Consider the following 16,318-nt stretch of genomic DNA (forward strand, 5'->3'; position numbering starts at 1 on the left):
GTCGAAGAAGCATCTCGCAGCATACCGGACTCTGAATGGGTCTCAGTAGAGGCCTGCAAATCTAAGTAGCGGGTATCAGGGGCTGCGAAAGCACCTCAATGAGTATAGGCGAACAGGCGACTAGCTTAACGGAAGCGTCGTTGGCAGCTTTGGACCTATGTGGCCTGTCTCTATCTTTATCATTATGTTTTTTTGGAATGTCGGTAGACGGATGGCTTACCAAAGCCATTTCTGGATAATTAAACCGAGTACCAAATAGTTTGAAGCAAAAATTAACTGACAATGAATAGTTTGAGGATTGAATAAGGCAGAAAACCAACAGCGAGGTACGTCGTGGTCTGGGCCTAAGCAAGGAATGCAGTACGAATGAAAATCTTTATGAGGTATTTGCTTTCCACAAGTAATACAATTGTTAACTTTTACTGGCATCTGTTGAGAGCAAGAAAAAGGATCCCCAACAGGGTACTTAGCTTTTTTGAAGACTTCGATTCAGGAGATGGTTGACCGGCACTTGCGAACTGCTTAAGCTTCGGGCACCGCACGGCAAGAAAGACTGATGTAATGGCGTTGGCTGCATGCTTTATACCCCTGACTACCTAACGTCATGGAAGAAGAGACAGCAACTGATGCAGGACCTAAGACTTTGACAATCAGGTCGGCTGAGGGCTACCTGCAAGCAGATAACCCAAATGTAATGACTGCAACAGTGAAACACGAAGAACATCCAAGAGATCAGCAAAACATTGAGGAAAAATTGATCACCATGACATTTTACTACCAAAAGACACTGTTCTGGACAGTATTTAACTACACAAACTACAGCCTGGTTATCTTACCCCCCAGGGTTACATGGGTGCCAGCTACACTCTCAAATTGGGCAGTTTAATTACTGTGGTTCAGTGTGACTCTGAACACAGCAAAATAAGTTCAGAACTCAGTAAAGTTCCTTGGAATAACTGCCATTACCTTAAACTTATGGAGTGTTACTAAAGATGACTACCTTACCAAGAATTGGGATTCATGTGATCCAAAGATACTAGTAGCATCAGATAAGGTGCCAAACCCCAAGGCACGAAGGTGACATGACCCATAAGTAAGTGAGTGGTGTAGACAATCAGGACAAAAAAAATTATTTACGGTCTACAAAGCTCACTTTGAAGGACAGTATCATAAACAAGGTTGCAAGGTTGAAATCCTCTGGACTCTGCTACATACGTCATCCAGAAAAGAACAAAAGGGAGATACTGAAGAAGCCCTTTTCAATCAATTGTCTGACCAGATAAAACCACCAAGTACAAAGGTAGATTCCATTTACTGAAGACAGTCTACAGCTTTCTCCATGTAATGCAATTTCATAAAACAGATATCTGCTACCAGATCTGAAGATTAAAAACCTATTTACTAAGAAGTGTTTGTTTTTCTTGATCACTTATTAGAACTCCCCTTTATCAGATCATGCTGCTTAAATTATTACTTATCACAGTTTTAATATCATGTCAGCCAACTTATACACCCAAATGATAGCAACTTCTCTAAGATGTCAAAAACATTTTACAGTACTTCACTAAATACTTCTGCATAACATGGTAAAACATCAAAATACTTTATTTTTACAAATTGAGCTTTGCTCTAAGTGCTTTGTTACAAATGCACTACTGCTGTAATAATGTATTCATTTTACAACTGTTGCTTTTACCCTTCTCTCAGTCTAAGTTGCATTCCATTCTCAGTGGAAAGAATGCAATTATAACATTTTGAAAAAAAAAGGGGGGGGGGTACATACCTGGTGATGAAACAAAACTTCTTCTTCTAATAGAGTTCCACAGAACTCACATGGAATAACAATGTTATCTTCAGCTGGCTCAGAAGGTCCAAAGTATGTAGACTCAAATGCATCATCCAGGACATCTTGGTCAGAAGGTGATTGTGGAAAGCTTTGAAAAACTCCACCATGGTCAAGCTGCACTTGGGGGTTACTGCTCTTCTTAGTGAATGAAGAAAAGGCACTTACAGTATTACAGCCTGTCTGTAATAAATTAAATCCATTGATTACTTTGAATATATTTTGTGTACTTGAATGTATTTTGTGTACTGTTTAAAAAAAGAAAAAAAAAAAAGAAAAACTCAAACCTAAATTCATGCAAAAGTCAAACATATGCCAGTGAGTACATCCTAAGATTTCATCCTTGAAATGTTCTGCTACGAAACAGTACTGGACAGCAGGTTCATTGTAACAACACAACAAACTGGCAGCTTTTAAAAATTCACAGTGTTATGCTGTAAAAATGTTTTTGTAGAAGGGGAACTTCTCCAATTAATCTATAACCAACTCTGAGGTTGCACAACCTTGAAGAATAGGAAAACTCTTCCCCATGTACAACACTTTACAGTTTTTAATACTACGCATGTCAAAGAAATACAGATTATTAATGTTGCTGTCTCTAAATTTAAAACGCATTTTAATGACCTCAAGATATAAATAAAATTAATGAGACTGCTCATGCTTTCCTCCTAGGATAGTAATATTCCTTTCAAAAAATTGAGAATAAACATATGACATGCACTTAAAACTAACAGTTTTTTTTATATGAGGTAGACTAAAGAAATTGCAGAATTTTAAGAGTGGGGTTACAATACTTATTAATGAAATCAAAAGACTATGTTAGCAATGTTTAATATATACTCATAAGTATAGTTTTAATTCCAAGTCTTAACTGCATTCAGCATCACAAAAATCAATATATAACGTCAAGTTCTCACTACAAACAAAATAAATGTATACACGGTTGAGTTTATACATAGTTGAATGTTATCATTCTGTGTGCAAGCATACATATTTCGTATTCTAAAAGTATTTTGTTGATAAAAAACAGCATATTTAAAACATTACAACCTGAACAATAAACATACAATTAATACATCATTATTCATAAACACAACATAGTCTGCTTTCTTCTTTATCTAGACTATAATCAGTTACCATCATAACTGAGAAATAATAAGAAGTTATGTACCTACCATAACGTTCCATGTTAGTTGTCTTCTCTCGCCTTCTTTCTTGCTTGATGGGTTCGGAGCCGATCCTCGGCTCCGACTCGGCACTTGCTAAGCTCGAGAGTCACTTTTACCAGCTCGAGGCAGCCCCATATCCCATGATGCAAGGCGGTAAGTACCCAGATCTCGTTTGATGACAAAAGGCAATAGCACCAAGCATAAAAACACTTCCAAAAGGAAGAAAGAAAACTTACAGGATGGAAGAAGGACCAGGTCTGAATGGTCTTCAGCATAATAATTTCTTATAGAAAGGTCTGTCCAGGCCTGGGGGAAGGAGGGAGGGTCACAAGAAAGAAGGCGAAAGAAGACAACTAACATGGAACGTTATGGTAGGTACATAACTTCTTAATGTTAAGTTGTCAATCTCGCCTTCATTCTTGCTTGATGGGACCGCGTCCCTAGCACCTCTATCCTGGGTGGCTCAATGGAACAGACTCTTGAGGACTGTAGAACCAAAACTGGCTCTGTCCCTGGAGGCCAAGTCCAATTTGTAATGGGAAACAAAAGTATGAGGAGTGGCCCAAGTGGCGCTGCACAAATAGTGTCTAAAGGAAGTCTAGCTTGAAAGGCTGTAGAAGTAGCTAAGCTCCTAGTTGAATGTGCTTTAGGTTTTGAGCACAGCTGTTTTCCCCTGAGCAGATAAATTTCAGAGATGACCGAAGAAAGCCATCTACACAAGGTCACTTTAGAGACAGGAAGGCCTTTCTTATTATCCGCATAGGAAACAAAAAGTTGATCAGATTTCCTAAATTTTTTGTTCTGTCCAAATAATATCTGAGTTGATGGTGGACATCAAGATAATGTAGTTTTGTTCAGCTCTGTCTGAATAGTTTGGGAAAAATACAGGAGATCAATGGATTGATTCAAATTGGTCTTTGAGGCGACCTTAGGCAAAAAGGTCGGATTAGTTCTCAATGATACTCTGTCTTTGTGAAAAACCAAATAGGGGGGTCGAACCGATAAGAGCATGAAGTTCAGACACCCTCCTGGCCGATGTAATAGCCACTAGGAATAAGGTTTTCCAAGAAAGAAATTTCAGGGAACAAGAAACAGCTGGCTCGAAGGGGGGAAGAATCAAGGATGTCAGCACTAAATTTAGATCCCACTGAGGAGGAGGATTCCTGATTGGAGGCTTTAGCAGGAAAATTCCTTTCAAGAAGGCCCTACAGAGCCTATGGGACATAATATTGTGATCTGCAATCCCGACATGAAAGTTCGAGATAGCAGCCAATTGAACTCTGACTGTGGAAGAAGAGGAGCCTGCATGAAAAATCTCTGCTAAGAAGTCCAGGACTGCCTGAACAGGGACAGTGAAAGGATCAAAATTCTTGGCCTTAGCCCAATAAGAGAAACGTTTCCATTTGCTTGCATAAATCCTCCTGGTAGAGGATTTTAAAGAAGCTACTATGATGTCTCTAACAGGGTTAGAGATCAAAGGAAGCCTGGCTAAGGAAGGAAGTGGAGCAACCATGCTGTGAGGTTGAGAGAAGGGATAGACCGGTGCAGCTGACCGGATTGGTGAATCAGAAGATCTGGCACTGGGTCCAGATGCCACGGCTGCACCAAAAGGTGACGATGGAGGAACGGGAACCAAACTTGTCGAGGCCAGTAAGGAGCAATGAGAATCAATTTGGCTCTCAAAACGGTTGCTTTCTGGATAACTTGAGGGATCAGAGGAAATGGAGGGAAGGCATAAAGAAGTCCCTGGGGCCAATCCTGGGTCAGAGCGTCTCTGGGGGGATGGCCTGGAAGAGGGAAGAGAGAGAAGAAGTCTGGGCATTTGCTGTTTTGGGGAGTAGCAAAAAGATCGCAACATGGACGACCCCATTCCAGAAAAATCTCTTCCGCTATAGATTGCTTGAGAGACCACTCGTGAGGCATGAGAATAGCTCTGCTCAATCTGTCCGCTACAATGTTGGTTTTCCCAGGGATATGCATTGCTACCAGAAACCGATGAGAGGAGATTGCCCATTGCCATAGTCTGAGCGCTTCTCGACACAAGGGGTAGGACTTGGTTCCGCCCTGTTTGTTGATATACCAAACTACAGACATGTTGTCTGTGTGGACTGCAATTGTCCCTATGGGAAGAAAGTCGTTGAGGGCTTGCAACGTTAAAAGCACTGCTCTCATCTCCAGGACATTTATGTGCAGGTGGTACTCGAACGGCTGCCACGTCCATGAACCATCCTGCCCTGATAATGACCCCCACCCGATCAGGGAGGCATCCGTGGTGACAGTGGCTACCGGGGATGGGGGTACAAAGTGTCTGCCTTGGTGAACCTGGGGAGATGTGATCCACCAAGCAAGATGATCTTTGCAAATCTGTGTCACCAGAATCTGGTGACGCATTGGAAGTTGTTGGTACGACCACTGTGTGAACAGCATCCACTGAAGAAGGCGCATGTAGAAGCGAGCCAGGGAAGAAGAGTAATGGCCGCAGCCATGAGGCCTAATACCTTTAGAACCATTCTGGCCTGTACTTTCTTGTTGGCTAGAATGATCCTGACATGACTTTGAATGTCTGAAACTCTTTGATCTGTAAGGGTAGCTGACATCCGAACAGTGTTTAAGTTTGCCTATGAAAGTAATAGACTGGCAGGGCGATAAGGATGACTTTTCGAAGTTTATCGAGATGCCCAAAAGAGTACAAAGCTTTATTGTGTAATCCCTGGCATGAATAAGCTGATGCCTGGTGGTGGCTGAAAGGAGCCAGTCGTCGAGATACGGAAACACCTGGAATCCTTGACGTCTCAGGTGAGCCGTGACCACTGCCATGCATTTGGTGAACACTCTGGGGGCTGTAGTGAGACCAAAGGGCAGGGCTCTGAACTGGAAATGACTGGACCCCAGCCGAAGCGGAGAAATCTCCTGGAGCGTCTGTGAATTTTGATGTGATAGTACGCATCCTGAAGATCTATTGAGCACATCCAGTTGTCCTTCTGTAAGAAGGGCAGAATTGACTGAAGAGTGACCATTCGAATCTTGTCTTCCTCACAGACTTGTTGAGTCTGCTGAGATCAATATTGGTCTCCAGTCTCCCGTCTTTTGGGGACCAAAAGAACCTTGAGTAGATTCCGGCTCTGAATGGTCTGTTGTAACTGGCTGAATGGCTCTTTTTGCAGTAGTTTTGAGACTTCTAACTCTGCAATTTCCCTTAGACCGGTGGTACATCTGGAAGGGAATTTGAGGGTAGAAAGGACTTTCCTCGAAAGGAATTATGTAACCCTTGGCTATGATCGCCTGTACCCATCTGTCTCGAGTCACGGCGTGCCAGGCTTCTGGGTACAGTGATAATCGTCCCCGACTGCCTCCAAGGAGGGACAGCCGGGCAACATCTCAGGGATGCTGAAAGGGCTTGTCAGAGAGAGGCTCTCTGTTTCCCTGGTATTTTGGACCCCCTCTGCCTCTAGAGCGGCGTCTGTTGTTGTTACCCCTCTGCCTCTAGGGCTAAACTGACCACGTGAATCGGCCGTGACTCCTTGGGATTTGCGGAAGCACGTTTTGCCACCTTGCTGTGCTTTGGGGTAAGGCCTAGAAGGGGTGGAAAACGGACCTCTACGGCAGAAAGAGTCTTGCCGTCCTGCTCACACCTGGTCAAAGTTTCCTTCACTTGAGGGCCAAACAAAGCTGACCCATCAAAGGGAGAATTTGTGAAGGACGCCTTAAAGGGATCTGCAAAGTCACATAGCCGCATCCAGGCTTGGCGTCTAAGAGACACACCTGTACCTGCGGCCTACTCGCTCCATCAGCAGCATATGATATTAGCCGCATGGAGGAGTTTGCAATGGAATTAAGGGTTCCTAGCTGCGAAGCAATTTTTCCTGAGCTCCTGCAGCTGTAGGATCCTGTACAACATCACCTAGCTCCGTAAGGATATCCCTTTGGAGTCTGGTGAAGTGACATAGGTAATTCAGCGAGCATAGCAAAGGTCGCTGAGGAAAACATCCGCCACCGTGCACAATCCATGGTCCTAGAGTCCTTATTAGGAGGATGGACGGGCGGAAGGATCTGCAAGTTCCTTCTTGGTGGCAGCAGCCACCACCATGGCATCAGCGGGACACCCTTAGTGAGGAATTGCTTATCACACGGGCAGTAATAAATTTTGAAGGCCTCCTAGGGACTGGCTCTACAGAGTCAGGAGCAGCCCACGCCTTCGGGCAATAACCTGCATAAGGGGGTCGAAAGGCGGAGACACCCAGGAGGTGGAGGGCCGAGATCCAAACGCCTCTAGGTATACTGACTCATCCTCAGAGGGATTATTGGTGGGCCAGTTTCCCCTCTGTCTAAGGAGTTCTAGGATGTCTGAGAAGGAGACATCCTCAGAGGGGATCTTGGGGATCCCTCTGACTCATCTAAGTCAGTATCTGAAGTGATAGACTCGGGGAGTCTACATGTTTCCTCTTACAGGTCCTCTTCCTAGGAGGATCTCCGAAACATCAGGAGAATCCTCGGAAGAGGGGATATTCCCAATGGGGAAACCTGAGGCGGAGGATCTCTGGGTCCTGTAGCAAGAGAAGTGGCAGAGATGTCAACAGGCACTATAGAGGGAGGAGCTAAGGGAACAGACTGCTGGCTGATACCAGTGGCCAGCACACTCTTCATCACCTCGAATGCTCCCTCCCAGGAAGGTCCGAGAGAACCCGTTCCGAAGAGCTAGGAACTCCAGGGACCACCGAAGGGAAGTCTCCGAGGCAGATGTCGGAGCCGAGCTCACCAAGGCCGAGGCTCCAAGGGAAGAGCGGGTTCGGACAAGGGTCCGATGCCACTCACCCCTCGAGACCATGGAAGCCCGCCACGAATCCCTCTAAGGAAGGTCTCAAGAGGAGATAAGAGTAGAGGCTGAAGGAACAGAAGGGGTATCTGTCCCTCAGCCGTAGCAGTAACCATTCCGAAGACTCCAACTCCAAGCTCTGGGGTAGAGTTGAAGGAGGAACTGCAATGGGGTGTGGACCAATAGCCGTCTGTTGAGACGGACTATGTAACATTTGGGCCAGTGCCTGTGACTTAAGTAATCTACTGACCACTCTCTCTAAATCATGGTCAGAAAGCCTGGATGACCTTGAAGATCGGCTCCGATGGCTCCGTTCTGAGAGGAGAGGTGAAGCCGGAGCCGAAAGTATCGGCTCCAAGGAAGGAGACCTAGACCTCTTCCTCGAAGGAGCCATCGGAACCGATGAAACTATTGAACCTGTCGGAACAGACAACTTATCGGAGCCGACAGGTAGCTTCGATGCATCGGCTCCAGCCGGAGCCGATACAGCCACAAAAGTAACGGTGTCAGAGCCGATCGGAGCCGACACCGATGCCTGAGCCACATGGTGGTTGGAACCGATCGGAGCCGACACCGAAGTGGTCGAACCAGAATCGGCACCGATAGCCATCAGTGCCGAAGGCTTAGTTAAGCCAGAATCGGCTCCAGCCGGAGCCGATCTCGACTCAGAACGAGTCGGAGCCGAGGCCGCAGGCTTGGACACAGAAGCCTGGGCCTTGGAAGACTTAGAAGTCTTGGATGGAGCCGACTTAGCCGGAGAGCCCTCCGGCTTAAGAAGGCCCCTCAAAATCAACTTATTTCTTCTTTCCTGCAGGACTCTCTGGCTGAAAGAATGACATATAGCACAGGAGTCCTGCAGGTGAAGAGGCCCCAGGCAATACAGGCAAGAAGTGTGACCGTCTGTCAGAGACATTTTCTGACAGCACGAGTCACACTTCTTAAAGCCTGAGACCCTTTCTTTAGACATGGTGTAAACACAGACACACACCAGTCAAAGAAATTAAATTAAATATACCAAAAGGTATAACTAAAAAACACACACACACACCCTAACGGGGGGGGGGGGGATGGTATGGGTGAAAGTCTGACTAAAAAAATAAGAAGAGACAAAGAATTTTCTGTCAGAAAATGTTTAAAACTAAAATAAAACTAACAATTAAGGTTTTTTTTGTTAAAAGGGGCTAAAATAGCAAAGTAGCAAATCACTTACCAGGAGCTGGTAAAAGGAGGACCTCATCAGCAAAGCGGCAAACGAGATCTGGGTACTTACCGCCTTGCATCATGGGATATGGGGCTGCCTTGAGCTGGTAAAAGTGACTCTCGAGCTTAGCAAGTGCCGAGTCGGAGCCAAGGATCGGCTCCGAACCCATCAAGCAAGAATGAAGGCAAGATTGACAACTTAACATTGTCCCCTTTATAACCAAATGCAGTCTACTTTACATAATTTCATCTCAGGCATTACCATAAATTAAATTTCAACTGCATCCAGACAATCTTTTATGGTAAATGCCTTGACAATTTTTTTACCATGACTTACTGCAGTGCAACTTTCCCTATAACCTACTTTGTTCATTATTTGAATTCCAACCATTACAATTGAAATTATAATATCCTTTGCAACCAATAATAAAAATTATACTCTATCTAAGTTAGCACATTGCAAGTATTTCTCATTCCTCAGCAAAATTAGCATTTTTAAGTCTTATTTCCATATGCAATACTCTTAAACTAAGCTTTCTTAAACTAAGGTTTCTAACTCCTCCTTAAAAGTGCATAAACTAGTACATGATCAAAGTATATGATCATTCAGATCTCCAGCAATGGCAATCCACATTCAGAAACATCCTTTCCAATTTCTTAGGAGCATAAAATATTTGTTAAAACACTTTCATATAAAAATGATAAATCTTCAAAACTCTGTGGCATATGTAGTTTACAAACATAGTTCTACATAATTTTATCCATTTCAAGTCTAGTAAAGTATCCTAATTTTGCCTAAACTTCCTCACTCCCACTTTATCCAAAATTGTGAGTGCCTTGTATGCGCCACTTACTAAATCTTTTTGTCACTGGACTATTACCTCTTGTTTCCAGCACCAGTGATACTTCTGCAAGCAAGTTGCCTTCCAGCAATTATATCAAACAAATGCACCTTGATGTACAAAAAAAAAACACTCACATTTTAACTGTAAAATATTAGGTAAACCATACTTTTGTTGCACTTGTGCCCAAGTACCCCATCTATCATTAAACTGCAACTGCTCTCCAAGTCATTCTTTTCTTCTTATCCCTTCAATGTATTAAGACTCCATTTTCTATATTATCAATTTAATGCCACCGATAGGTACAAGAATAAATAACCAGGGTTCTCACCTCATCTTTTATTAGCAACGTTTATTTATCAGTAGCTGTATATACATACACAAGACTGTTTCAAAAATGAAAGTTTTGTACTCACCATAACAGTAGATCTGTGGTGTCATATTCCACTCATTCTTCAACAGATGGGGGTCTCAGATCCGACCTCAAATCTAGCTTCAGACACTTCAAAGCTTTGGATCCAGTGCTCAGGCTCCTCCCCTACCCAAAATCCAAACGCACAGAATGCACTACTTCAGACTGAATTTGCTTGCCCAAAAAACATTTGAAAAATTTTAGAAGCACATAACGGAAACATTTTAAATGGAAAAGGAGATTATCTACAATAAAAATAAGTGAAAAGACAGGCGCCAAGAAGCCAAGACAGGGTCAGCTACATCTATCTCAGAATGAGGACATGATAAAGAAACATTATTTACAAAAGATGGGGGGGGGGGGGCTAGTTGAGGAATGGATGGAGTGCAACAAAGATCTAACATTATGGCAAGTACATCGCTTTCACATCTGATGTTGTCTTTTCCATCCATTCCTCAACAGATTGAACAGAGTCCGCAGCTACCTTTTTACTCAGGAGGCTGAACCAAAGGAAGCTTTGAATCTGAACTGGATATGCAATTTATAGTGTGAGATGAAGGTTTGGACTTTTGACCAGGTAGCTACAGCATATACAACATCAACTGGGACACTAGAGAGGAAAGGCTCTAGAAGAGGTTGCAGATCTTATGGAATGAGCCTTAAGGATGAAGGGAGGGATAAACATTTTTCTTGGTTATAAAAAAAAATGCACTGAGCCAGCCAAAAAGATAGTGTGACCTGAGACATACAAAAGGAAACAGATAATCAGATTTTCTGACAGATTTTGACCAGTGCAAACAAATACACAATCTGGCAGTAAATATCTAACAAATGTAAGGTATATTCCTCCTTTTTCATGAAACTTGGAAAGAAAATGGGCAAATTTACGGAATGAATAATGGATGATTTGGAAGTCATCCCAAGGGAGAAAAGATGGATTGGTTCTTAACACTCTGTACTTGTGAAACTAGATAGGGAGGTTTTGAGGAAAGGGCACGTAATTCAGAAATTCTCCAGGCAGAGGTGATGGCCACCAAAAACAAAGTCCTGCATGACAGAAATGTTATACCAGCAGGTTCAAATAGAGGGCCCATCACAAACTGAAAAATAGTAGCAGTAATGTCCCATGGAGGAACTGGATCTCTAAGCAGAGGGTGAAGAAAAGTGCTCTGCAGAAAACCCTTCCACAAACTAACAGTAGCTATGGGTGTAGGTTTTTCCTCATACTGAAAGAAGTGATGGCAGCCAAATTAATCTCGGCAGTGGAATAGCTGGCCACACACTGAAAAAAGGTATGCTAGAAGATCTAAAATTGCAGGGAGAACGGCTGAAAAAAGGGTCAATGTTTTTCTCAGTAACTCAAACCAAAAACTTTTTTCCTAATGTTCTTAAATAGTTTCCTGGCGGAAGGCCTCTGTGAGGATGGCGGAATGTGGACAATGGAAGGGAAAAACCGGGACTGTCAAATTATCAATGGAATTGGAAAAACCATGTCGTCAACTTGAGGGCCTGAATTGTTTTGGGTGAGGTGACACTGACAAATGAGACAAGTCTGGGTCAGAGCCCAGCACTCAGGGAGGATGAACTAGATGAGGCCAGAGGAAGGAAAAACATTTTTTTTTTTTTAAAACAAGGAACATCTTCCTTGAAATTATGCATGACACAGGCAATCTTAGATTTATATAAATGAAAATAAACCATAGCTAAAACATCTCAGTTGCAAACATCATACATTGTAAACTGTGCTGACACAAATGTAGCTACAAACAGTATACCTCACTTTTAATATATACAGTCATTGTCAGTCAACCATTACATAGCTCATTCAAATACTGCATGCTTTTAAACCTTGTCCCATCTTTACATGTACTGATCCTACATTTCCGATTTTTTTCTATGTAATCTGCTCCTACCATTTTCTAAAGATTCCAGCTCCAGTTGTTTTAACTCTGTTACTATTTTCTCTACTTCTAGTAAAGTTGTTTTATTATTTATTTAACATTTGTTTACAGGGAAAGTCTGACTTGGAACGAAGCCAATTTTCAGCAGAGGCCCAGGGAGAAACGCTCCAGACGCAAGTCTTTGTAATGTGGGAGGAAACCAGAGTACTTGGAGAAAACCCACATGAACGCAGGGAGGACATGCAGAATCTACACAGAAGACACTCCAGCAAACCTCTTGCTGTGAGGTGACAACGCTACCGCTGCATCACTGCACCATCCAAAGACTTGGGTTAGGACTTAAGGTTTAGACTGATTTCCATTTTCTAGTAATTGCTGTTTTGGCAGCCATCATAATTAGACTCAGCAAGGTCTTACAATGTTCTAGGCAATTCCGATACTGTATCATAGCTCAAAAAATAATTTCCCAAGTTACTCCAATTTGCTCACCCAGCATCTCTGACATAGCAGTCTGCAGGGAATCTTTATAAGATTCCAGTTACCTCTTTCTTCCCCATCACACCTCCAACATTTGCTGTCTACCTGTGGAAAAAAATCTTTGGAGTCTACTTGGGGTATAAAAATACCTACTGTAAACACTTCCAAGCAAAGATCCTAAATCTTCTAGCTTTTGTCACATATTTGGGAAGCAAAAATATCCCCCATTATTTCTTTGTGAACTGCTTATCCAATCTCTCTTCCCAATCCTTCCTAACCTCCTCCAATTGATTCTTATAGTTATGCAATATTTTATATGCTCTACTAATTATTCCTTACTTAACGGCAACTTCTGTTCCAGATTCTACTAAACTACCAGTGCTGGTCTTTCATTTAGGGCAACATTATTTCCCTCTGCGCCTATACTTTGATATCAATCCATGATAGAGAAGGCAATCTCTAACCTGCAGTCCAAATAAGTTCTTAGCGCCTTCCCATTCTATTACCTTTCCCTCTCTAGTTATTTGCTCCCAATACTTTGGTTTCTTTGCCAGTTTTCTCCAATATACTACAGCCCCCACTTGCCTATTGTCTTATCCCTAACTGCAGTCATCCCTATTGGCAGAATCTCTTCTCCATTCCCATGCTTGCTAGCTAAGTTCTTAGAATACTTTCTGCAGCTTTATGAATATAATATTCTGTATTATTGTCCTCCTTAACTCAATAACCCAGAGTACCATCACAGGGTGCATCTGAGGTTACATCCGAGCACTCCCTGAGACGCTGACCTGACTATCCTTGTATGTTACACCACAGCGCGTCTAGCAATACAACTAAGTTTATAAAGGCAATATAACTCCACTGCTTAGACTTCAGTGACCGTTTTTACTGTTCATTGTTTTCTGATACAATGCTACAATAAGTTTGAAGTAAAAAAGCAATACAAAGAATAAAAACAGTGAATATGTTTGTATAAGCTGCTATTGCTGTGAATCATGTGTGATTTATTTGTACTTTTTATGTTTTTACCTGTTAACTATAGCAGCTTTATCAGAAAACACTGACTTCAAGTTGAAAATAATACAGTGCCAAGAAATTGTGAGTGCTCCTTTAAACTATGATTTCTGAGGTCCTGCTTTCCCTCTTGACTGATGACGCGAGTGGAGCTGTGACCATGAATGCGAAGGTATTTTTAAGCAGATAATAAATCATTGTCTTCTGAGCTTTAATGGGGAAACAACAGCTAATGCGGAATGTGTAAGCATACACTTCAAAGATATTCAGTCTGAGTTTAGTGTATGCAATATAATTTTGTCTTTTTTTTTTTTTTTTTTTTGCCCAAACCTTAAAGGAAGATGGATAGCAGCTGGGCTATGGCATTTTGTGTTGGATTTTTTTTCGTGTTTGGTATCTCTGTTTTGTTATTTTCTTACAGAAATCTTCGGTGTTATGTACTTGAAACACTTCTCTCATTGCTGAAATGTCTCGCTGTTTTGATGTTTAAAAGAGCATGCATGATGCAAAAAGATGTGAAGTTCACTTGTGGTTTAATGCTGTCAGCGTGATGGCAGTAGTAGCAGAATGTAAAACTTAGGGACCTTTTTCAGAGTATTTCAAATAGGTGGAAAGTGCGCTCTTCCCATTTCTAAGCATTTGAATATGCTCAAAAGCTTCTAAGTTTGAAATTAATGTCTTAAATGTTAGAACCCCTGTATTTTCTTTGAGTTTTCACATAGTAATAAGCTGTTAGTCTCACTCGTTTGATTCGAATCTTGGCCGTCTTAAAATGTCATTTTATTACTGTTCTTGCTCACTTATTTTTGTTAATTTAATTAAATAAGTCTAGTAACCACAAGAGTGCCCCCCTCCCCCACACCTTTTGCGGTGACCTGGAAGTTATGCTTAGGGTCATATGGTAGGCAAACGTGGACTGTAAAGAATCCAAATCAAGGAGTGGGCAAAAAGCTCAATAACATTAATCTTCGTACTGAACAGCTTACATGCGCGTTTCTTTTAACAAAAGCTAGTGTTTCTCATTTGTTTCATCCATTTATGGTAGTATTGCTAGACAGTGAATGTGTTGCATTCCTTGTAAATGCATAGCAGTAATCTGCTAACCAGATCCGCAGAAACTGTAAATTTTATTTTTGTTTCCTGTCCAGTTTGTCTCTGCTTTGCACTTTTTTTCCTTCAAGATCAGGCATGAATCTGTATCAGAGTGCCTTGACTTGTACTTGTCTGACTGGTATTGTTCCTTCCTCAGTTGAGGAATTTTAAAGTGGTTGTAAAGCATGGAATGCACCACAAAATTTAGGAGTAGAAAAACCTTATTATAGCAAAGTTCATACTCAAGAGCCTCACTGCAATTAGTTTGTTGTAGGAAGATTCTTGTGTGTGGACCCTGCCATTTAATTATCAAGTCTTCTGCTGCCTCACATGGCGGGCACCACAGAACAGCACAAACACCTCTTGAGAGCTTTGAAAGGTATAATGCACTTGACATTGGCAAATGAACTGCAAACCGGCCAACTACTATGAAATACCTCCCAACTGTCCTTGATTTTTATCTCAAGAGTTTTGATTTTTTTTGTCACCAGCAAAATTGGTGACTGTGTGAGGAAAACAGTGAGTTACAATAAACATGATTATGTTTAGAGACTTGAGAAAATTCTCTTGACTCGGAATAAAAGTACCAGTGTTTTAGAAAGTGTAATTGATCTAGGGCTTTTGTAGCTGGTGGCTTAGTCCAGGATTCTAGACTAGTGTCTTACAGCTGAGCCTGTTACACACTTGAGACTTTTTTAAAAAAGAAAATTCTTAATGGTAACTCATTTGGGTGTTACACACTATAATTGGGTGCCTGATATAAATTGTGTTTGAGAAATGGATTCATAATTTTCACTCGTGTGTTTCCTTTTGAGAGTGAGAATTTCTTAGGAGTACAAGAAATTCATCTCTATGGTTAGATTTTCTTGGACTCCATTTCTCAAGCACATAAATTGTTATAATTGTCGATCTTATTATAATACTGGGTGCTGTAAACGTCCTAATAGTTAATAACATTAGCTGAGGTGCGTTAATGGTGCTTTCTTACCTTGCACAACCTAATTTTTGTGTGAAATACATTTATCAACATTTATAAGGGCGTGGCATCAGGATGCTGGCTATTCTGTACAAGTCTTAACTGTGAGTCGTAAAATTTGCAGCACAAGTGTTGTCAGTACTGTTACTTTTTTTTTTCTTTTTTTTGTAGAGATATGTTAACGGACTGGTATCATGCTGATGCAGAAAGTGTTTTGGGGGGGGGGGGTTGCTTAAATTGTGTAGCTGAGAACCATTGATGTGAAGTATTCCATCATTAACATAGATCTTTTGTAAGTGAATGTGGTAACTCTTGTTAATTTTGCTTGATGAATATGAACTTCTATCTGAGTTAAATGTGTTGTTGATGACTTGATGGTGCAGCATTATGCTTGGGCTGAGTTTACCTCCCTGCACTTTGTCTCTGCAGCAGGTTATTATGTCTGGTTAAGAAAAATGTAAAAAAGCTGAATACAAAAAAAATGCATCATCAAGAGAGTGACATCTCCACAGATTATTATATAAATAATGTCCTAAGCACACAATCAAGTCTTGAGGGATTTGGGCACCCAGATTGATA

General features: G+C 41.8%; 1 protein-coding gene across 1 annotated transcript in view; it reads right to left on the reverse strand.

Moving 5' to 3' along the window:
• The window catches only part of TRAFD1 (TRAF-type zinc finger domain containing 1), a 1,071,672-nt gene that overhangs the window by 143,262 nt on the left and 912,092 nt on the right, over positions 1 to 16,318 (reverse strand). Inside the window, exon 8 of the mRNA XM_044069751.1 lies at positions 1,784 to 2,026. Within this exon, the coding sequence (XP_043925686.1) occupies positions 1,784 to 2,026 (243 nt within the window). The remainder of the gene's footprint in view (positions 1 to 1,783; positions 2,027 to 16,318) is intronic.

Source organism: Protopterus annectens, chromosome 4.part0 (genome assembly GCF_019279795.1).
Source record: "Protopterus annectens isolate FY-2018-M chromosome 4.part0, PAN1.0, whole genome shotgun sequence".
NCBI lineage: Eukaryota > Metazoa > Chordata > Ceratodontiformes > Protopteridae > Protopterus > Protopterus annectens.